Consider the following 24,109-nt stretch of genomic DNA (forward strand, 5'->3'; position numbering starts at 1 on the left):
AATGGAACAGAATAGAGAACCCAGAAATGGACCCACAAACATATGGCCAACTACTCTTTGACAAAGCAGGAAAGAATATCCAATGGAATAAAGGCAGTCTCTTCAGCAGGTGGTGCTGGGAAAACTGGACAGCGACATGCAGAAGAATGAACCTGGACCACTTTCTTACACCATACACAAAAATAAACTCAAAATGGATGAAAGAGCTAAACATAAGACATCCTTTTGAAGACATCAAAATCCTAGAGGAGAAAGCAGGCAAAACCTCTTTGACCTTGGCCGCAGCAACTTCTTACTCAACACGTCTCCAGAGGTAAGGGAAACAAAAGCAAAAATGAACTCTTCGTACCTCATCAAAATAAAAAACTTCTGCACAGTGAAGGAAACAATCAGCAAAACTAAAAGGCGACTGACAGAATGGGAGAAGATATTTGCAAACGATATTTCAGATAAAGGGTTAGTATCCAAAATCTATAAAGAACTTATCAAACTCCACACCCAAAAAACAAATAGTCCAGTGAAGAAATGGGCAAAAGACCATTAATAGACACTTCTCCAAAGACATCCAGATGGCCAACTGACACATGAAAAAATGCCCATCACTCATCATCAGGGAAATACAAATCAAAACAACAATGAGATAGCACCTCACACCTGTCAGAGTGGCTAACATTAACAACTCAGGCAATGACAGATGTTGACGAGGATGCGGAGAAAGAGGATCTCTTTTGCATTGTTGGTGGGAATGCAAGCTGGTGCAGCCACTCTGGAAAACAGTATGGAGGTTCCTCAAAAATTAAAAATAGAACTACCTTACATCCCAGCAATTGCACTACTAGGTATTTATCCACAGGATACAGGTGTGCTGTTTCAAAGGGGCACATGCACCCCCTGTTTATAGCAGCACTATCAACAATAGCCAAAGTATGCAAAGACCCCAAATGTCCATCGATGGATGAATGGATAAAGAAGATGTGGTATATATATATACACATACACACACACAGACACACACACACAATGGAGTATTACTCGACAATAAAAAAGAATGAAATCTTTCCATTTGCAACTATGTGGGTGGAACTAGAGGGTATTATGCTAAGCAAAATCAGTCAGAGAAAGACATCCTCACTCATATGAGGATTTTAAGATACAAAACAGATGAATAAAAGGGAAGGGAAGCAAAAACAATATAAAAACAGGGAGGGGGACAAAACATAAGAGACTCTTTTTTTTTTTTTTTTTTTAACGTTTTTATTTATTTTTGAGACAGAGAGAGACAGAGCATGAACGGGGGAGGGGCAGAGAGAGAGGGAGACACAGAATTGGAAGCAGGCTCCAGGCTCTGAGCCATCAGCCCAGAGCCCGACGCGGGGCTCGAACTCACGGACCGCGAGATCGTGACCTGAGCTGAAGTCGGCCGCCTAACCGACTGAGCCACCCAGGCGCCCCTATAAGAGACTCTTAAATATGGAGAACAGAGGGTTGTTGGAGGGATCGTGGGGGGGGGTGGGGGAGGATGGGCAAATGGGTAAGGGTCACTAAGGACTCTACTCCTGAAATCATTTTTTACTATATGCTAACTTGGATGTAAGTGAAAAAATAAATTAAAAAAAAAAAAAGGTACCTCTGTGTTGTTGTTTCGGGGTTTTTTAGAACTAAATGTTCAAAAAACATTCAGTAACTCAGGAAAAGCCCCTAGTTATAGGTTTGTTTTTTTTTTAAAAAAAATATGCAAAGCTGCTTACATAGTAAGAATCTAAATTTGTAAAAACATATGTATGCATAAACATATTATGCAAAGGAAAAGCCACAAATAAATTCACCAATAGAACAGTGGTTCTATTGCCAGTCATTTTCTCCTTTACTTTTCTATGGTTTCTAGATCTGCCACAATGACCTCAAATGGTTATTTTTACAATCACAAAATAACAAAGAGTTATACAGAATACAAATTTTAGATTACTGCTTTGAGTGTGTGTGTGTGACAGAGAGAGAGAGAGAGAGAGAGAGAGAGAGAGAGAGAGAGAGAGAGAGAGAGAAAGAGCACATGTGAGAGCCTGGTAGTATATACATGAAATCTCTTTGATCGTCATTTTGTTATCTGTAACATTGGGGCATCTATTCAAAATCTGTTTCAAGACTTAGATAAGTCTCCAGAACACTGGTACCTTGCTCTGTGAACATTAATATGGCGTGCTAAATGGACAGGACATGTGTATTTCCAGTGTGAAATACTGTGTGCCAGTGTGGCCGTCAGAGCCTATCGTGTTCCTGGACTCGGAGCACAGAAAGGCCCGGCTGCCTGTTACTGCAACAATGGAAGGAGCATTCGTTCTTGTCACTGAGCACTTTCCGATGCTTGACATTAAATCCAGCAATCAATCCACAACTTAAATCCAGAAACCAGTTGCCAGAAAACAAGAGCTGTGTGCCCAGATCAAAATCTGGACCTCAGGGGGCCCAGACAGGCAGATGTGAAAGAAGTCACTGGCTGACTGTGACACCCCAGTCCTCGCCACACCTCCCAAGCTATCGCCAACCAAGGATGTCCAATGGTGGACCATAATCCCAAGGCTTTACAGGACTGAGTGAATTTATGTTTGTGAAATATGTGGACCACGGACTGCACCTGAATTTGTGTCGAGCACACCTTCTAAAAGATGGAGATGAAATCGTTCTCCTAAAAGGAAAGGGATGGGCACTGACCTTGTCAGAGAGGCTCTCGGCTTTTAGCTTCTGCTCTTTGAGGGCCTGCTGCAGAGCGAGAATCTCAGCCTTGTGCTCCTTCACCGCCAGCTCCACCACCTGGCGGGACTCAGTGATCCGCTGATCGGCCCTCGCCCTGCCGGAAAAGCACAGGCCTGTTTCAGAAGCCCCACCATCACCAAGCTCCACCATCACCATCTAGAAAAAGGAAGGGGGCCCATCTCTAATTCCAATAAGCAACCGAACAGGCTGCAGGCTGGATAGATGCCCAATCCCGATTCCAAGTTCCAAATTCTGTCTTGCTTTGTCACTGCTTACAGAGCGAAGATTTGACCCATTTTAGGTCTTGGGTAAAAATACTCTTAACAGGTAAAGTTCCTGTTAGTACTCACTTGGAGGTTGAAGCGGAAATTTTTCCAAAAGCAACTGGACTGATAGGATAGCAAGACTGGCACAGCCTCCCATGGGACTGGAAAGGAAATGAGGTCCCACCGAAGGACCAGGGTGCAGAGGACCACGGGAGACCCAATGGAGCAAACATTTCCTCTCCTTTAAGCATATGCAGTAAATTAATTGTTTTGGGTGCTTATTAGGGAAACTCAAATATGATTAATATATCTGTAAATAAGGTTAGAGAATAGAAAAACTAGAAGAAAACTAGAAAAATTGCTGCCTTTCCCTATTTTAGGTCTTGTGCTTTGCTACTTCCATATCTGGGCTTCTACAGTCTCCTCCACTGGCCAGCACTCTCCTCCCCTCCCCTGCAAACCCAAATCTTACTCAGCCTTCAAGGATTAAACTCAAAAGGCCATGTCCTCCATAAAACCTTGCTCAATTACTCCTGTTGCAAGGAAGTTCTCCTTGCTCCGTATTCCAGAGCATAAGCATACTGCTCTCCTGGAACGCCCTGCTCTCTATTTTGAGGTGGTAAATATCTGAATGCATAATTCATCTTCTCTGCGAAACTTGCCTCTTGAGGACAAGAATTAAGAATTCTCTTCACTCATCTCTGTATCCCATGTAACATCAAAATGGGCAAGGGGGGGGAAGGAAAAGCCAAGATCTTTCACAAGTGCCCCCGAAAGTATACATGAAATGTCTTCCTGAGCACAGCCTGTAATTATACCTTCCATGAGTAGTTGTGTGTTTCCTGATGCTGAAGCCAGCTCCCGACCCTCAAAATTATCTCTGAGGGACTCTAGAAACAGCTCCGATAAGAGCTTCACTTGAAGGTAAGAGCGGGGGCAGGGGAGGGGGGGGGTGTCTGCGTGAAAGCAACCAGAATGTACCATGAGGACTCAGGGTAAACAAGAATAGGAGGTCTTAAACCAGCAGCCCCTCACAGCAGCAAATACCCTGAGAGGAAGGATGTCGAAAAACCTTAGTATTTCTACCAGTGCCTCTTGAAACTTAAGGGTCTCATCTTTTGCCTCTAATCTTTTCTAGTTTGACTGACTTGGCGTAGATTAAACATCCGACACATTTGGTTGAATCTAGTACGTCCCAGTAAATGTGGGAAAATACCCAAATGAGTCTGATGGAGTCCAGCTAAACGAGTGACATTTCCATGCCTACTGTATCTTGCTTAAGGAGTTCAGAGGGTCCCAGGAAAGTCAGTTTCAGAGGAAGGTGACACTAGTGAGGTTATGAAGGATGGACACAATTCCCTTGTGCAGACATGACATCATGGGGCTAACTCCAGCCAGCACACTGTGCCTCTGTGCACGCTGGAAAATGGGACCTATTCCTCAAGACCATTTATTTCTATCTGTTGGTAAACTGTCATAATATGCCCATTTTGTTAGACCAAAACACTTTCCTGCCAAGAGCTGTAACACTGTCATAAGCAATCTTCACATCTACGATGTCTTCAGTGTGGATGGCACCCCCTAGGGCTAGGAAGTATATGACCTGCAGGATCACAGCCCCAGCGGAAAGGGGATTCTATGCCAGGGGACTATGGAAGCGAAAGTGGCAGAGAAAAGATACTGTTTGAACTTATTATTATTATTATTATTTATTATTATATTTCCTACCAAGAAACAAAAAAATTATTCTTGTAGGGGCACCTGGGTGGCTCAGTCTGTGGGGCATCCGACTTCGGCTCAGATCATGATCTTGTGGTCTGTAGGTTGGAGCCCCGTGCTGGGCTCTGTGCTGACAGCTCGGAGCCTGGAGCCTGCTTCGGATTCTGTGTCTCCCTCTCTCTCTGCCCCTCCCCTGCTCACATTTAGTCTCTCTCTTTCTCAAAAATAAGTAAATATTAAAAAAAAAAAAAGGTTTTTTTAACTATTCTTGTAGAGAAGCTGTTCTCAGCCAAGGGTGATTTTGCCCCTCGGGAGACACTGGACAATGTCTGGAGACGTTTTAGGTGTCACAATTTGAGGAAGGGTTGCTACTGGCACGTGGTGGGTAAAACCAGGGATGAGGCTCCCGTTTGACAACATGCAGGACGGCCCCCACAACAAAAGATTATCTGGGCCAAACGGTCAATGGTGCCAAGACTGAGTAACCCTAGTATAGATGGGTGACTAGCTTTACACGTGAGCAGGATTAAAATGGTCATAGTCTTGCCATGCGGTCACAATGATAACAAACCTGAGGAAGAAGTTTCTGCAAAGAGAGGACTGAGATATTTGCCCTGCTCTGACTTGTAGGCCTCTACACAGAGCAAAAGGACACCAGCTACTAGTTACTACCCCAGAATCCAAGTGACACTGACCACACTTACCACTAGGATGACCCACCCACCCTGGGTTGTCCAAGGGTCTCCCAGCTTTAACACGGAAAGTCTTGTATCCTAGAAACTTCACTCGGTCCTGAGCAAGCTGGGACCGGTGGGCACCCTGTTCGCAACGCTCAGGTGGTCCTGGTGAAGCTGCCGGTCACTGGCTTTCTACAAACAGGAAGTCCCACCTGCTCTGCTTCTCGGTGTCCAGCATCCTCTGTAACTCTCGAACCCGACACTCAAACTGGGACTTCTCGTCACCAAGGACACTCCTCCACGCCTCCCACTGACGCTCTTTTTCCAGCAGTTCGTCGTTTAGGGCCTCCAGGTCCATGACCTGTTCTTCCAGCATCGTGCAAGTGGTCTTCAGAGCCTCCATCGTCTGCAAATCAGTACCACTCAGTTGTGCCTTGTATCAAATGAGGATTTCCTGGATGTTACTTTTGTTGGATCAGTGTCAGAAAAAGCACAAGTTTCTAACTATAGTCTGAAAATACAGTTTATCTTTTTCTTCTACAAACCAAGGGGACAAGAATGGATAAAGGGCCATTTCTGCCACCATGTTAACGGCAGAACCCAAAGCAAGCCAGAGGGAAGAGACCACACTTCCAAGTGGTCCAGGGCACCTGGGAGGCTTCAGGTCACGATCCCAGTGGGGTCGTGGGAATCGAGTCCCATGTCGGGCTCTGCACTGAGCATGGAGCCTACTTAAGATTCTCTTTCTCTTTCTCTCTCTCTCTCTCTCCCTGTATCTCCGCCCCCCTCCCCCCCCTCTAAAAAATCTTTAAAAAATAAAAGTCATGTGGCTCACACTGGTGTCCCAAAACATTTTATTTTGCTTTTACTTTTTTTAAATCAAAATTAAGAAGAACGACCCACTTTTAAAAGCCACATTTCCAAACCCCCCAAGCCCTCAAAACGTAGACATGACTATGAAAAAGAGCCCCCACCTAATGGACAAGGCTCAGTCTTAGATCCCTTAGGAGAGGTGTACCAGGTGCCTGCTCTAAATTCTAAAGGGATCGGGGTGCCTGGGTGGCTCAGTCGGTTAATCGGCCGACGTCAGCTCAGGTCATGATCTCACGGCTCGTGAGTTCGAGCCCCACGTTGTGCTCTGTGCTGACAGCTCAGAGCCCGGAGCCTGCTTTGGATTCTGTGTCTCCCTCTCTCTGCCCCTCCCCTGCTCGCTCTCTGTCTCTCAAAACTGAATAAAAGTTAAAAAAAAAAAAAATGTAAAGGGATCAAAGGGTGTCAGGGATCTCTGACACTATTTACTGTCCTCACTTGCTTCTGGCTGGTGAGCTGCATCTCTCTCTCCGTAATCTCGCGGCGGAGATGGTCCACTTCGCTTCGTAGCTGTACTATCTCATCGTTGGCACCAGAAGCCTCGTCGAGTTGTTTGGACAAGTAGAAATTTTGGTTGTTGAGCTCAGCGTTGTCCTCGGTCAGCTGGTTTAGCTGCTCCTCCAGGTCTGTGATTACCTAAAAGAGGAGAGGAATCCAGTTCTGCATCAAGCAAGTGGATTTAAAATGAGAAGCTGCTTCTAGAGCCAATGACTTTAGAGCCTACGTGACACTGGCGGTCCACGGGCCACTCCTGTTTGCTTCTCCAGCCCCGGCAGCCAAGGCCACGCCCACCCACTTAGCACTGACACACACGTGCCGTGGGGGAAAACGAAAAGTCTCTGATTCTTTCTAACTCAGGATCCATCTGGAAGATATGGCTAAAGTAAATCAAGCAAGAGTGACTGCCATATGGAAGGGGCTAAACTTTAAATGAGATCAGGTTCCCGGACAATAATACGATGTGGAACATGTGAGCCGAGGAAAGGCATCTAACAGACTGGTATCACAGTCAGCTAATTAAACTACAATGGCCCCGGCACCATCCACAGGACACTGGAACCGGAGATAGTCTGAGAAAGCAAAATAAGTTCTTATCAAGGAGGACTGACCCCGGAGGACACCAAGAGTTATTTTAATATCTCGGCAATAAATTTAATTTCATGCAACAAAAGAAAAGAAATTTAAGGGAAGCTCAGAATAATCCTGAAAATAGTGTACTGTGGCATCACTTGAATGGTTTTTGTTATACAGTTAGCTATCAGAAAATGGGAAGGCATGTATATGAAATTGTCATTTTATTGAGAGATGTAATCTGGCTTTGCTAAGTTATTTCCCCGCTCGATGGCAGAATGACTTCGATGTCAGTGCATTCGGCGTTTCCTATTCTCTTTGCTGAGGTTCAGTATCAGCACTTGCAGAGCTTTTATATCCAATACTTTCAAAGTTTAAGGGCAATTCTCTAATAATGGTTGGAATGAGGCACAGAGGCAGTAAATTAAATTTTACGTAACAAAAAGAAGTAAATTAAAAGGAAGTGCCTTGAAGCCTACGGTTTATTAATTGCTTCCAATTTTCAAACCTAGAGTAGACTTAGTTTATGAAATGTTGCCACTGTTTCCATGACTAATTCCCTATTTTAACCCCCTTTGATTATCAATTTAAAAAAATCTTCCCAGGCACATAGAATTAAAGAACATCAATTAAGCACATTTGTTCGATGCGGCTCAGAAAACAGAGCTTTTCATTTTGTTAACTGAGCTGATAAGCTTTTAATGTAGTAAGTGGTCTAGTAATTTGTATTTTAATGTCAAAAGCCCTGTTAATTCCTACTGTACTGGTTTGAGGTGCGCTGTCAGCTACAAGACGGGTAATAAAGGTTACCTGGTTGGATCCTTAGCTACAGATCCTTCTTTACCGGGGGAAGAAAATAGGAAAACTCTACAAGTTTGTCATCCCTAGTAGGCAGTCATGCCTCAAAAGGATCCCTGGATCACCCTTTTGGTGACATGGTTAAATCTCCTAAAACCAGAAACAATGAATAAACAATGCCCACTAGTTCCACTGGCCTCCGTCTTACATGTAGTAAAACCCATTTCTTAAGACAGTTTTCATCCTAGACTGCAAATATCTCCATTTAACTACTGTGCTGCCTTCTTATTTCCCTCCTCTCCCCAAAAAACGGAGGTAAGCCGACCTGGAACTATACTATCAAATGGAGCCTGGAACCACAAACACAGCCATTTTGAACTTTCCGGGGGTGTTGGTGTCTCCATCCATGACACAGAGGTCAATACCGTATTTACTACCTCCCCTGTTTCTATTTTTTTTAATGTTTATTTTTGAGACAGAGAGAGACAGAGCATGAATGGGGGAGGGGCAGAGGGAGAGGGAGACAGAGAATCCGAAGCAGGCTCCAGGCTCCGAGCTGGCAGCACGGAGCCCGATGCGGGAACTCATAAACTGCGAGATCACGACCTGAGCCAAAGTCGGGCGCTTAACCTACTGAGCCACACAAGCACCCCCAATGTTCTGAATTTCTGGCATACTATTCTACTTTACTGTGGCCTACAAAATTCAAGGGATAAAAAGTAATGACCAAGATAGTGCTCATTTTAATGATTATAGCGGTGCCTCTTGCAGAGCATAGAGACCCCAGAAAATCTGTCGACACAAGAATATATACGTTGCCCAAATAACTTAACTTGCCACTTGAGAACATACCTAAGCCTTTGGGTCCCACTCCCTTTCTCTGATTTATGGGAAAAACTGCAATTTATTATTAGCCCGTTTCTGCTACCTCTTCTTTCAAAATAGGTTACAAAGTGCTAAAGAAGAAATCTTTGAAAAGCTCAATCAAGGGCCAAGATTATTACTCTCACTTCAGTGGAGACTGCCCATTGGACTAAGAGGCACTCTTCTATTTCCCTATTGTCATCCAGTTTTCAAGGGGCCTCACATCTCCGATTTCTACTTCCAGTTTGTGATTGTTGGTTCTATATTTTACTGTCTCTATTTTGCCTGTTCGTCAAGCTTTTAATGTTATGGAGTGTTATGTGTTTGTGTGAAGCACCCAAACACTCATTTTAGCTCACTCAGACTTTTTATATATTCTTTCCGCCTAAGTCACATGTTTAGCTTGAGACTCTATTTTGAGTTCCTGGAATTGTGGCATTAAGTGATAGTATTAGGGGTGCCTTGGTGGCTCAGTCGGTTAAGCATCCGACTTAGGCTCAGGTCACGATCTTGAGGTTCATGGGTTCGAGCCCCGTGTTGGGCTCTGCACGGACAGTGCAGAGCCTGCTTGGGATGCTCTCTCTCCCCCTCTCTCTCTCTCTCCCACTGATGCACTCTCTTTCTCTCTCTCAAAATAAATAAACTTAAAAAAACAATTAAAAAGTATTCTAATAGGCAATCTATGATTCTGAACCAGGTAATGCGCAATGAGAATTCTTAGGTCTACTATGTGTCCACGGGTGTATTCTCTCCACACCAAGGGCAACATCATCTGTTTACTATAGTATGAGTCTGTTAACCTTCCAACCCCATGGATACAGGATGAAAAAGAGAAACTGAAGGGTTGACTCCACCTTAGCAGTAAGATGAGGGAGACAGCTTCCTCACACAGGAGCCAGCAGGGCTTTCTTACATGCCTTTTTTTGCAAATAAGAGATCACAGTACAGTTCTAAGAGAAACCAAGGGTATAAAAAATGATCTACTCTCAGTGTCCAAAAAAGAAGACAGAGAGTGGGAGAGAGATATCTCTACATGGGGTTATCTGTTGCTTTTCAAGCAAATCTCACAGTTCTGAACAAGAACTGTTTACTTCTCACACCTAATGCAAAGACCAGCAGGGAGACCATTAATGTTCAACAGCGTGTCAGGGGTGAAGAAACCAGTCAGATAGTGAGCATCAGTCTAAACAGACACAGGGCTAAAGCCCTCCTGGAATGTCTGGTTCTTTCTTGAAGGCAGCTATTTGCATATTATTTATTTTTAATCTTATAGCTGACAGATTGATTCATAATTAAAACTGTGTCATATGTTTGCCCACCAACTCCCCTCCAAAACAGACTTAGGTAGGGTTTTAGGTGCCAGATTGGATCAAATCCTTTTTAAAAATCTCTTCAAAATATAGAAATGGTCTGAGCTGGAAAATCTTACTGTTCATGAGCTTTTTAAAAGATGCTAACTGGGAGCTCCTATCAGTTCAGTTATTATAGGAGTTCCCATTCAGTAACAAAGATACCATTTCCTCACAGAGGCAACCTGAGACAGTGCCAGTAAGAAAAGAACATCTATCATGCCCTTCAGAAGTGTCTTTAAAGCAGCTGTTGAACCTGAAAAAGTAGAACAGAGATCTATTGCTACCAAATATTGTCCTAAAACGGTGGTTTTCAAACTTTTTATAGGGGCACACCGTTGCCTAAGCAAAAGATGGTATCGTAAATACAATATAATAAAATAATAATAGTAACCAATACTGTTTAGCATTTTCTATGGACCAGGACCTGTGTTAGCACCGGGATGCATCATCTAATTCTTGCAGGACCCCCGTGAGGTAGGCATTAGCACCAAATTTCTGATTCGGTGACTTAGTGTTTCCTAAGTTCTACTGTTTCTGAAATGTGAACATATGTTGGAACTAAGCAGCTGTCTCTGTCCTTGCCAAGCACCCAAAGAGCAGTTATTAAATGACTTGTGCATCTTATCACTGACAGTATATTGGAATGGAGAATACACAATGTCAGCACCATCTCACAGGTAAAGACATGGAGGCCTGGGAGTTTAACATCATATAGGTTACAAAGAGGCCAATTTAGAATATGAACCCAGTCTGCCTGCCACCAGACCGCATGGTTTGGATCACTAAACAACCCAGCTTCTCTAGCCTAAGTGTGGGTGGGGGGTCACTCTTTTGGGTTCCCCCTCGCACTGGGAGAGAACCCAAAGGTTCCTCCACAGAATGACGGAACTAAGTAAATCAAGGATTAGAAGTCACTGCTCCAGAAAAAAGCAAACGTGAGTAAGACAATATAAAAGCTACGTAAGTTGAGAAAGTAACAAAATTCAGGGTGCCTGAGTGGCTCAGTCGGTTGAGCCTCCAGCTTCGGTTCAGGTCATGATCTCACTCAGCTCATGATCTCACAGTTCATAGGTTTGAGCCCCAGATAGGGTTCTCTGCTGTCAGCACAGAGCCTACTTTGGATCCTCTGTCTTCCTCTCTCTCTGCCCTTCCCCTGCTCATGTGCGCTCGCTCTCTCTCTCTCTCAAGATAGATAAACATTAAAAAAAAAAGAAAGTAGCCAAATTCATTCTACATATTGGCATATTCTAGTAAAAAACAAACCTCTAACTCAAAAATCTAGGGGAGGGAGGCTTACCAAAGGGCACATGGAAACATTGGAGGGTAATGGATACGCTCATTAATTTGATTGTTTCGCTGGTTTCACAGTTGTGTACACATCTCAAAACTCTTGAGGTTACTGTGCTCCTATGATACCTCAATAAAGCTATAAAGATGTTTTTAAAAAAAGCTTTGTGAAGATGTGGCATCCATGTGCATGTGTGCATGTGTGCGTGCGCGCGCACACACACACACACACACACACACACATACACACTGGAATATCACTCAGCCATGTATAAAGAATGAGATTATGCTATTTTGTGACAACACAGATGGAGCTAGAGGGGATCATGTTAAGTGAAATAAGTCAGACAGAGATAGACACGTACCACATGATTTCACTTACATGAGGAATCTAAAAAACAAGACAAACAAACAAAAAGCAGAAGCAGACCCGTAAGTACAGAGAACTGATGGTTGCCAGAAGGGAGGGTGGTGGAGGGACGGGTAAAATTGGTGAAGGAGAGTGGGAGATACAGACTTCCAGTTATGGAATGAATAAGTCATGGGGATGAAAAGTACAGCATAGGGAATATAGTTGGTATTATAATAGTGTTGTACGGTGACAGATGGTAACTATACTTGTGGTGAGCTGAGCATAATATATAGAGTTGTTGAATCACTATGCTATAGAGCAAAAACTAATGTAATATTGTGTGTCAACTATACTTCAATTAAAAAAAAAACTGTTATGCCAAAAGACTAAAAAAAGAGAAAACTCCAGATGAAGGATTAACGATGTACACATTTAAAACCTATCCAAGCTTATTTTAGGAAAAAATAGTAATATAAAAAAAATCACGGTCATAAAATGATCTATGTTTTATTCAGTGATCATTTACGAGCATGTATGTAATAAAAGCAAATAACCCTTGCATAAAATAAGAAACTGAGACGGTAAGAGACTTAAAAAAAGTGGCGGCACGAGAGTACAGGAACAGAATGCATCCGCTCCTCAAGGAAGGGAGGCAGAATGGAGGAAGTCGGGGATGCTTTTCAGGCAGGCCCACCCCTGATGCAGCCATCGGCATCGGGAGCCACAGACCAAAAATCTATCTGCCGGGTACCTGCTAGAGTCAATCAGAGGCGCATCTCATGACCCACTAGCTGCTCTGCTCTTGGGTATATGCTCATCAGAAACAGGTGCCGACAGCCTCCAAGGGACTTACATAACAGTGCTTCTACACAACTGTGTTCCTAACGGCAGTAACCCAAACGACCATCAGCAGGAGAATGGATAGACAAACTTCAGTTCTACGCATCCACTGGCAACACCACACCATACTAATGAAAGAGAACAAACTCCTGATGGATGCAACGACAGGGATGAACCCCACAGATAACTTGAGACAAAAAAACTAAACCCAAAAGAACACATCCTCTGTGATTCCCTTTGTCTGAAGTTTAAGAACTGGCCAAAGTGATCTCTGGTATCAGAGGACAGAACCGAGGTCACCCTTTGGGGCAAAGGATGATGATAAGAAGAGGGCATGAGGGAGCCTTCTGGGGGTTGAAAATGTTCTGGATCTTGATGCACGTTGTGGTTACATGTTGTCCATATGTGTAAAAATTTCATTGAACTGCACTGTAAGATTAGCGTACTTCATGCACTTTACAGTATATCTTTTATTTTTTAAACATATTAAAAGATATGTGTGTGTATATATTTATATATATATATTTTTACATAAATATATATATATTTATGTTTGGGAGAGTACAGCAGGGGAGGGGCAGAAAGAGGGGGACAGAGGACAGAGGATCCAAATCGGGCTCTGTGCTGACAGGCTGACAGCAGTGAGCTCAATGTGGGGGCTCGAACTCACAAACCATGAGGTCGTGACCTAAGCCAAAGTCAGATGCTCAACTGACCAAGCTACCCAGGTGTCCTTACAGTGTGTATTTTGTAACTAAATGAAGGGGGAAACCATACACTGACCAGACTTAGCATCCTATTTATAGTAGATAAAGAGGAAAGAAAAAGTTCCATTACAAGGCAATAAAATATGAAAAGAAAGAAAGAAAGAAAGAAAGAAAGAAAGAAAGAAAGAAAGAAAGAAAGAAAAAGAAAGAAAGAAAATATGTATGTGTGGGGTGGGGTGGGGTTGGTTTCCAGACATTCACAGATGTGAATACTACAAATGGAGACAAGTTGACTGAGAACTAAGAAGGTAATAAAGTGATGACCGTACCAAATAAAGGAAGTGGAACCTTGAATAAGGAAAACATCTTATCTTCTGAAAGGGGCTTATTTCAGTCTTTTTGTATAATCAAAAACAGACCTAGCTTCTGCTGACCCTACCCCATCACATAATCTAAGCATGATACTTACCTGCTCGCAGAATTTACTTCTCTCCATATACATGATATCTCCCCAAAAGCCCTAGATTTTTATTTTGCCCATTGGGAACTTAAAATTTCTAGGTCCACAGCACGTGCTGGTCTTCCCTCTCCATAGCTGCAGCAGGCTGGAGGAGCCGTTGCAGATGCTACCTGCCTCCAGCGTCTGGACAGGGTCTGGCTGGGACCAGCTTCGGAAACTTCTACATTGGGGTGGAGGGGGAGCCTCCCTAGGACTTACAATGCAGCGACTGAAACCGATTAGTGGTTCTGCAGTGAGAATTATTTCCACCACTCCAACTATCCTTCCCCAAACATGAAGAACGGTTTTGAATTTTAAAAACTGGCAGGAACCCAAGAAACTGGAGTTATCTGGTGCTCAGAAACTCCCAATCAGTTTGACCACATTAACTGCTTCAAGATGAAAGTTTGTAACAAAAATCAGTCAGGGATATTGTAAGAGATAACCCCCCTCCCTTGCCCGTTTTAGTCTCGTGTTATTTTAATCATCTTTAGTTTTAATACTCACAGTACAGCTGTTACGAAGGGCGTCAAATTTGCGCTGGATTTCATCTCTATGTGCCTAAAAGGTAAGAAGTCGATTATAAATTTTTCACAGCAGAGGGTACAATTCTACATGCTATGGGCCAAATGAAGAAAAGAGCAATTTACCGAGAAAGCCAAGAATATTGTTGCAGCTGCCCAAACATCTGGTTTTCAAAGAACTAATTAATCAAGTCATGTCAAACATGAGAAGTTAAAGTTACAGGAATATATGATGCTGGGTTAGTAACAACGACTATTTAGACCACACAGGCACACCCTGTATACATACACTTAATGTTTATATGAATGCCTGGGGACTTTGGAAGAAAAGGAAAAAAAAATGAAAGGATAAAGTTTTTACTCTCTTTCCTTTGTTTACTCCCCATTCTTAACCTTTCCCTCTTCCTTCCAGCTGACCCCTCGCTAGGCTACTCCCTGAGAGACACACACATGCATGCAAACACACACACACACACACACACACACACACACCAGCCAGGACAAGCTAGGGATTTTTCTTCTTGTTAATCAAAAGCTGCTGAGATTCAGAAATCCCACATTGACCTTGAGGTAAATAGAAAGGCTTTCTCCAAGGCAGAGCTGCTCTCAAACAGCAGCATTTGTTCAGTTGACCTTCAAGGACTTGGTGAGCGTACATGCTATTCCATCCACTGTGGCACGACATAGTATATGTGGAGTTACCTTCCTTCAGTGGGGGAGGATGGAAAGTTAACGAGTGCATGATTACAAACAGTGACAAAGGCTCTGAAAGAAACAGGGTGCAGGAAAAAAGAATAAGGGGGATAGAAAGGAACTTACTTAGGTGGGGTAGTCAAGGAGGGCTTCTCTGAAGAGGTGCCACTTAAACTGACACCTGTAGGATAATGGGGAGCCAGCCAGGCAAAGGACAGGAAAAGGAAGAGGGCACAAATCTTGAAGTGAGAAAATGTTTGGGACATTCGATGAACAAAAAAAGGCCTGAATGGCTTTTTCAAACTTCAAGCTGCGACCCAATAGCGAGTATGACAAGTGTGTTGCTTTTCTGTTTTGGTTTATCCAATGAAATGGAATAAAAAAGAATAGACAACACTGGGATGTGCCCTTGGATAGTGAAGCACTGTCACAGAAAACTTCTGTTTCCAATACCATAATTCATTACATTTAAGATGCTATCAACTGTAAGACATGGCAATTTTATGTACCATTAAGAAAAAAAAAAGGTGTTGTTGAATAAGCTATGACATGTTTATGTCCATGTGACTAGAGAGTCATATATCAGCTATGACTAAGATGGATCCTGATTTTACATACTTTGGAATCAATGAAAGAATATATATATGCTCCCTTGTATTAGACTGTAGGGTAAATGTATTCTCGGTGGGTAGTGGTCAAACAATTTTTGGCTAAAGCACAGCAAGAGAAGGAAAATGTGGCCCAAGATTATGGTAGAGAGGCAGGCAGGGACCAAGTCACTTGAAGGCCCAGAAAGGAGTCTGGGTTTCATTCAAAATACCATTAATCAGAAGCCAATGGAGATTTTAAAAAGTACAGGGAAATGATCTGCTTGTCACTTTGTGGATGCTGTAGGAAGAACAGATAGAAATAGGAAACAGCACGGAAATAGAAATAGAAAGCAGCACGGAAACCAGAGGAGGCTGTTGCTGTCATTCAAGAAGGAGATGATGGTGGTCTGGAGTAGGATGGCGGCCAAGGCACAGAGAAGTGGATGGAAGTGAGTTCTCTTTTGGAAGCACAGGAAATAAGACTTGCTGCAGACATTGGAAAAGGAAGGGTCAAAGATGCCCTGAGAGATCTTTGACTTGAGAGACAGGGTATCATTTGCTTAGCTATGAAACCTCAAAGAAGAATCTAATTTGGGACAAAGGCAAAAGTGGCCTTTCTCATAAAAAAAATTAGTCTCCACCAGAAGGTCTATAAAAGAACTAAGTCAAAAATTTTAGAGGTGTGGGGCACCTGAGTGGCTCAGTCAGTTAAGCGTCGGACTTTGGCTCAGGTCATGATCTCGTGTTCATGGGTTTGCCTCGTCAGGCTCTGTGCTGACAGCTCAGAGCTTGGAGCCTGCTTCGGATTCTGTGTCTCCCTCTCTCTCTGCCCCTCCCCAGCTTGCACTCTCTCTCTCTCTCTCTCTTTTAGAGCTTTGATGTATTCTCTAGTATGTCTACTTGCCATAAATTAATATTATAAATTTATAACAGCAGATAAACCATAAACCCACAGATGCAAAAAGTTCAAAGAACCCCAAGCACAAGAAACATGAAGAAAATTAAGCTACATCACCTCACTATCAAACTGAGTAAAATTAGTAATAAAGAGAAAAAGCTTAAAGCCAGTCAGAGAAAAACACAAGTTACATACAGAGAAATGGAAGTCAGATTTCTCACCAAAAAGTGGGTTAAAAAACGGGGAGGGAAAGGGGGCTAAAGCAAGTTAGAAGTCAGTAAAACATCTTTAAAGCACTGAAAGGAAAAACAAACAAACAAAAAAACTCTTAAAATTTGTCAATCTAAATTATATACCCAGCAAAAATACCCTTCAAAAATGAAGGTGAAATTAAAGACTTCTTCAGATATAGAAAAGCTGAAGGAATTTGCCACCTTCACTGTAAGAAATGGTAAAGAAAGTCCTTCAGTCAAAAGGAAAATGAAAACCAGAAATATAAATCTACACAAAAGATTAAAGAGCACTTGGAAAATGTTTTGTTTTTAGGCTGTACAGACTCACAGATTCATAAATAAAAAGTTATCATTTGGAATCAACTCTCCAGGGGTGCCTGGGTGGCTCAGTTGGTTAAGTATCAGACTTGAGCTCAGGTCATGATCTCATGGTTCATGGGCTCAAGCCCCACATTGGGCTCTGTGCTGACAGCTCAGAACCTGGAGCCTGCTTCGGATTCTGTGTCTCCCTCTCTCTCTGCCCCTCCTCCACTCATGCTCTGTGTCTCTCAAAAATGAATAAACGTTTAAAAAAAAAAAAAAAAAAAAGAATCGACTCTCCACATAATTAGCCCACGTTTTTATGGAAAACTTATCAGACTATCTTTTTTCCCAAAAATCAATCTGCTTCAGGCCCAACAATCATACAAGAGATTTACTGATTTAATGGGGCATGAATACCATTTATCCAAAATGGGAACATGGTTCTACCACTGAAATCTCATCTGCTGTAAGCAGCAGCCTGGCCCCCAAAGACCATCCAACTCCCTCGAGTACACTTCCTAATCATCAAGGACAAAAGGCATGGATTCTCCCAAGGAAGAATAAGGCCCTACGTTAACAAACCTAAGAGCATGAATGAGCAAATTTTTTTCTTTCAAGGACCAGGCAGTAAATATTTTTGGCTTTGAGAGCCATTCGGTCTCTCTCACAACTACTCAACTCTGATCTCATAGCAGAAAAACAGCCATACACAATGTGAAAACAAGTGGGTATTCCAATAAAACTTTATTTACATAAAAGAGGGAGCATACTGAATTTGGCCCATTGGCTGTTGCCTGCCAACCCCTGATTTAAATGACTATTTGGTGTGAAATCTCTCAAAGACAGAAACGGGAAGCTGACAGTAGAGTGAACTCCTTCAAAATGAACTTCTTCAAAGCCTAAGCAGTGACCATGAAAAAACTCACTGGCCTTGACTTAGGAAGAGAGGCCCTATTCAACTTTTTTATTAATAGATTTTCCAAATAACACTACTCCTTTAAAAACGTGTTTAACTTCCCCCAATGTAGTCTGATATTTCAATCACTAATACTGTTTCATTTCCATTAAAATCTACCATTATGAGGCCTCTGGATCATTCTGACATATCAAATGGCAATCCTCTTTGAGGATCATTATGACTTGATTTATCATTGACTGTGAAATATAAACACAAAATGTAGAACTGATCCTATTATGACTGCTGGAGATTCTATAAGCATTTAACAATTATTGAACTGATCTGAGCAAGAAAATGTCAAGAAACATGTTTTATGTTTCTTTGAAATAAGTTGTAAAGCAAGCACACAACAAAAGTTCACACAATACTGTATATAAAGATAAGAAAATATGTAAGACAGTCTTTAGATTCTCTTAATGAAATATTTGAGTGTTAATTGGATATCAGGTGCTACGGGGAATAAATATTTACACTCTTCAAAGGACCCTGAAGAGCTTTTGTTTATGTGGGTTATATTTATCTATATTTATCACTTAAGAAATTAAAATGGAGATTTTTTTTCAAACATTTATTCTTTCTTTTAAAATAGCATTGCTTTTGCACCACCAATGCAAATGTTAACACACTGAAAAATGCCAAATGACATCTTAGTATTATTATGAAAATAGGGGCGCCTGGGTGGCTTGGTCGGTTAAGCGTCCGACTTCGGCTTAGGTCATGATCTCACGGTCCGTGAGTTCGAGCCCCCTGTCGGGCTCTGTGCTGACAGCTCAGAGCCTGGAGCCTGTTTCAGATTCTGTGTCTCCCTCTCTCTCTGCTCCTTCCCTGTTCATGCTCTGTCTCTCTCTGTCTCAAAAATAAATAAACGTTAAAAAAAAAATTAAAAAAAAAAAGAAAATAATATGAATTTGGGGAACCCCAAGGGATCCTCTGACCCCACTTTGAGAACTGCTGACCTAAGGGTTGGGGGGCAATTAGGAAGAATGCACAGGCTACAGCCTAAAGACTAGAGAGGCACTCTTTTTTAGGAGTACTTAGGTCTTCACTGATTTAAAAAAAGTTACAAGAGGAAGAAAAAAAGAATTTAATGCAGTCTTGATGAGAGAAAAATTCCATGCAGAACTGGAGAAAGGAAACTAGTGTTTAGATGTCTGACCATCTTTTGGGGCCCATGGTCAGGATTCTAGAACACTCAGGCTTCCACACATGCCCCCAATTCTGTATCTTGCTTATCATGCCAGTGGCTTGCTTAATTAAATACAAGGATTGATATTTATGTAAAAGAAATGAGAGTATGCAGACTCATGATTTTAACAAACCAAAGAGGATGACATTGGGATCCCATGATCACGCTATGCTGGATCACTCCTTTCATTAGTGCCTCTAGCTTTGGACTCTTGATTATGCAGCATTAGTCATTTAACCAAATCAGTAAAAGAACGTGAGGACAGGGACACGAGGCATGCGTCGTGGAGTCAATGCTGATGTACACGGTGCCTACACCACGCCTTTCCCTGCATCCACATTCGGAATGGCACATCACATCACACATCTGTCTGCTCTAAAGTGTGCAAGAAACATGTCAAGGAATATCAAATTCTCTTCCTCAGATGAAGGGATGGGGTCTTAAATATCAAGTCGAGGTGGAAAATTCTCTCTTCCACCAAGAAGCATTGAAGCACCTTAAAAGCATGGCTTTTTGTTTAAATATGACTCTCCTGTTGGCCTCCACCTTGATTCATTCTCCACTTTTGATGGCCAGTGAATCTCCAAGCAAACTCAATTGACAGGATGGCTAAAGTTGGAGTGGGTAGCAAGAAAACACGAAGGAGACCGACAGTCGCTTCCCAGTGGGCCCCAAAGCACTTCTGCAGTGGAGGGAGTCAACGGTACTGGGTTGCATCTAATCTGCTCCAGGGGCAGAAGCCAGAGTAACTGCTCCCTACCCTGGCCAGGAGATGGCTGCCTCTTAAAATTAAGCAACAATAGCCCATTTGACTATTCTCTTTTATTGGTAAAACAGCCTGCTATGAAGTTCGCAAATCTCCTAGACCATTTTAGGTCCAGCTGATTTAATTTGACTGATGCTTATGTGGGGGGCCCGAACTTGGGCCTGAACAATGAGACCGAGTCAGGGTACTGCATCTATGGCCATTTTCTCTTTCTTTCGGAAAATACATTCTTCAGAACAAATTCAACAAAGCCATTCAGGCAACAGCTGCATGGGGTCCATCACCACGTCCATGGGACATAATCGAAGAGAGGGGCAGGGGGAAGACCCATGGCCTCAAAACTGGACTGAGGCAAGTTGATATGGGGTTTGGATTCCTGCACAATAGGCTACAAACAGCTGTAAGGTATTTTTCCCTGCCATCACTTTGAAAAAAAGCCCTGTTTTCCAAGGCATCTTCATCTGCAAGGGTGGTAGAGCCCTAGTTTCTAGACTTAGGGAGGTTTGTTTCTTTATTTTTTTCATAAGATGCTCGGAGGCAGTGATCTCATCTGACTAAATTAAGTCGTGACTTGCTGCTGTGAAGGCTTCCAGCAGCCATTAGACACAGCACATTCCAACCAGCAGCAAGGCAGGATTTAAAGACTAATTTCCCCACAGATAAACAGCAGTGACACATGCTCTATTTTATACCCTCCTCCTTCTGAATGGGCAGGATAAGATGCCACCACCCTCCCTCCCAATCCCAACAGAGCAGTGAGATAAATGTGTCCTTCTCCTCCGCTCCAAAGTAAAAGGATTTGAGGAATTACAGGCCAATCCCCTGGGGAGAAAAGGCTAAAGACACAGCACTAGGCACATGGTGAGGATTCATTAAGCATGGATTAGATTACTGGTGTCTCCTCTATCTTTCAGAGCGTGGGTGGTTCATACAGGGGGGACAATATTAATATACAATGCATTCAATATAACCGTGGTAAGATTTTAGGTGCCTCCTTTAGCAGCTAAGAAATGCTATCTGGCTGTCTCCCTCCTCATCTACCCAGTTCCAGAAAGCACATAAGTCTTCTTGGCACACAGTCTTTTATATTCATTTCATTCCTACCTCCATATTTTTCTTATATAGACTTATTTTCTCTATGCCTTTTCTTTCTTATTTTATCTTGTTATACTGTTTTATATCTTCCCAAACTGCTCTGAATCCATTTTGAAACAAGGCAGAGTATAAATAAAAAGATATCGTGACTGTTTTGTTCGCCAAACCAAGTACTGAGGACACATGGCATATCACATAATGAGTGTTCTCACGGGGACAATAGAAATTAAGGTTGCAATCAATATCTGAACTTGGTGAAAGTCCTGGAAAATCTGGGACGCACACGTACTTCCTATGCAGGAGTTAATCCGTATCCCCAGGATCCCGGAAACCCCCTTGCCCTAGACGGGTCTATAAGGAGCCTGGCACTGTCAGATCACGCTCCCAATTTGGTTCAGATAACGGGGTCCCCAAAGCCAACAACAGAAGGTAACTTCTAAGGATGAGATCGGTTTTTAAAAAGAAAAAGAAGTACACACATTACTTTCAAACAGGGTAAATCATAAGCAACAAATGTGCATGGCCATCTGTAGAAGTAACCCCACTCTAAGAGATGCTGAGATGTTCGCTGATGGAAATGGGGACGGCATCCAAGATGAATCAGAGTGAATAAGGTACCCACCGAGCTACCTTATTTTAGAAAACACTAAAACCCAATCAGCTGCATTGTGCCCTGCCCACGGAAGAGGGTACCCTGACCAGCAGGCATGACTGTGTCTGTGCACTTGGCAAGTACACTATGTTACTACCACCGATGTACTTGCTTGGCTGATACTAGCCATTAAACGCCTTCGGCTTTCTGTGCCGAGTCCAGGTCCACCAAGCGGCCCTTCCAGGAGAAATGAGGTTTTTGAGAAGACTTCTCTGAAAGGGGGGAAAAATGTGAAGATTAGCCACCCGGAGTATCCCAGGCAGCTCGGTGGTTCTTTTTTCCACTGGAAGTTGATACGCTGGCCTTTTATATGTAAGATTCTTGTCAGTTTTACCAGCCTGGGTCAGCCCCCATGAGAAGGATCAACTGTGGGAAATTGACCCAAAACGTCCTATTTTTAGACTTCCAGAAAGAACTAAGGTCTAAATCCAGCGTCACCCTCCCTTCTCCTCAAGTTCTACTTCCTAAACACACTCTTCAGTTGAATAAACTAGTGTCTCACAATGAGCAGAGAGGCCAGGTCCCTCTTAGAGAAAGACTCTCATTCAGAAGAATCTTTTCCATCCAGAACATACGAGATGCGTACATAAGACTTGAAGCAGAATGTACAGCTTTAAAAAAAAAAAAAAAAAGTAACACAAATGAGGCTAACCAATACAAAAATAGAAATGTGGTAGAAAGACTACGATAAGGTAGAAGATTTTTTTTTTTTTTTTTTTTTTTTTTTTTTAACGATTATTGAAACCTAAGTAGAAGATCCAGGAAAATGGACTTCGGCTCAAACTAAAATTTTAAATACAATGATGATTATTTTAAAAAGAGGGAAGACGTATAAATAGAAGAGGAACTTCTCAAGATACTAAGAAAAGGTCAGATGTTAACCAATTGATGCAGTATACCAATTCTCATGAGGGAGGAGCTTATGTAAGCCCGCTTTCTGCTCATTACATATCTCTAAGGGATTGCTTTTTCTCTCTTGGGATTTCTATGCGGGAGCAGGTCTCCTCAGCACCATGCTCGTGCTGGCTGAGGCCTGGAGGAGCCTGAAGGTGCCCGTCCCCAGGCCTACCGTGAGCGCCTGGATCTCTTCTTCCGCCTCCGCCGTCGTCTCCTCCAGCTCGGTCTTGGCCTGGCGAAGCTGGCTCTCCAGGGCCGCCCGGGCCGCCTGCAGGGCCGTCAGCTGGGACTCGCGCTCTTGCAGGGAGAGTTGCAGCTCTGTGAGCTGACGCTTCAGCTCCAGTTTCTGCTCCTCGTGCTCTAGACTGACCTGAGAGGGGCGGAGAGAGAGACACACACACTCACGGTCAGTTGACCCTAACTACAGAGAATGCAACCGACTAGTCAAGCTAACTGACTGACCCTAACTAGCTGAGACGCAACTGGCCGTTCAACCTACACCTTGGTTGATTGATGTGGTCATGGATTCAAATTCTCAGCACTCAACTGAGAGGGAGGAAATGCCGTAAAATGGACCTGACTTCAGGAGTCTCAAAAATGACCAGAAGTAAGAACGTGTAAGAGAATGTCTATACGAAGCATCCCTTACTTCCAAATATTCACAGGCTTGGGGAGGCTTCAGAAGAAAAAGCACACAGCAAGAGTCTCAAATGAAAAGTATGACAAATACTCTAATTAGAAAAGCATTTAAGGGGTGCTTGGGTGGCTCAGTCAGTTGAGCGCCCAACTTCTAATTTTGACTCAGGTCATGATCCCAGGGTTGTGGGATCGAGCCCTGCGTCGGGCTCCACACTGAGCATGGAGCCTGCTTGCGATTCTCCCTCCCTTCCAATCTCTCTCTCTCTCTCTCTCTCATTCTCTCTCTCCCTGCCCCCCCCCCCGCCTCTCTTCCCCACTCATGCTCTAAAATTTAAAAAAAATAATACAAAAAAAGCATTTAAAAGTAAATGGCTATAAATAACACCATATTGGTAACAAGGACACCTTTACAATTGGGATAAAAATGAAACAACCAGAATTGAATTCTGTTCAACTCAATTGAATTGATTCTGTTCAGTTCAATGAATTCCTGCTCTGATTTGTTCGCATTAGGTAACCCACATTAGGTCACATTGTGAGCTAATCATTCTTTCCTCCATCTGCCCATCTATCCTTCTATCTAGTCAATGTTTCATTCATTCAAGAAGAGTTTACTCAGCAA

The 24,109-nt window shown here is 42.8% G+C and overlaps 1 protein-coding gene across 16 annotated transcripts in view; it reads right to left on the bottom strand.

The window, feature by feature from the left end:
• Window positions 1-24,109, bottom strand: part of CIT (citron rho-interacting serine/threonine kinase) — a 171,834-nt gene that overhangs the window by 43,071 nt on the left and 104,654 nt on the right. For 11 of the 16 annotated variants that reach the window (XM_019467299.2, XM_019467305.2, XM_019467302.2 and 8 more), the window contains 5 exons: window positions 23,021-23,218; window positions 14,561-14,614; window positions 6,722-6,919; window positions 5,626-5,846; window positions 2,710-2,845 (listed from right to left, as the gene is read on the bottom strand). In XM_019467299.2, the coding sequence (XP_019322844.2) occupies window positions 2,710-2,845; window positions 5,626-5,846; window positions 6,722-6,919; window positions 14,561-14,614; window positions 23,021-23,218 (807 nt within the window). The remainder of the gene's footprint in view (window positions 1-2,709; window positions 2,846-5,625; window positions 5,847-6,721; window positions 6,920-14,560; window positions 14,615-23,020; window positions 23,219-24,109) is intronic. The other 5 variants (XM_019467306.2, XM_019467300.2, XM_053902092.1 and 2 more) reach the window with 1 other exon arrangement.

The sequence above is a fragment of the Panthera pardus genome, unplaced genomic scaffold, assembly GCF_024362965.1.
Source record: "Panthera pardus isolate Hobbes unplaced genomic scaffold, ASM2436296v1 HiC_scaffold_15, whole genome shotgun sequence".
NCBI lineage: Eukaryota > Metazoa > Chordata > Mammalia > Carnivora > Felidae > Panthera > Panthera pardus.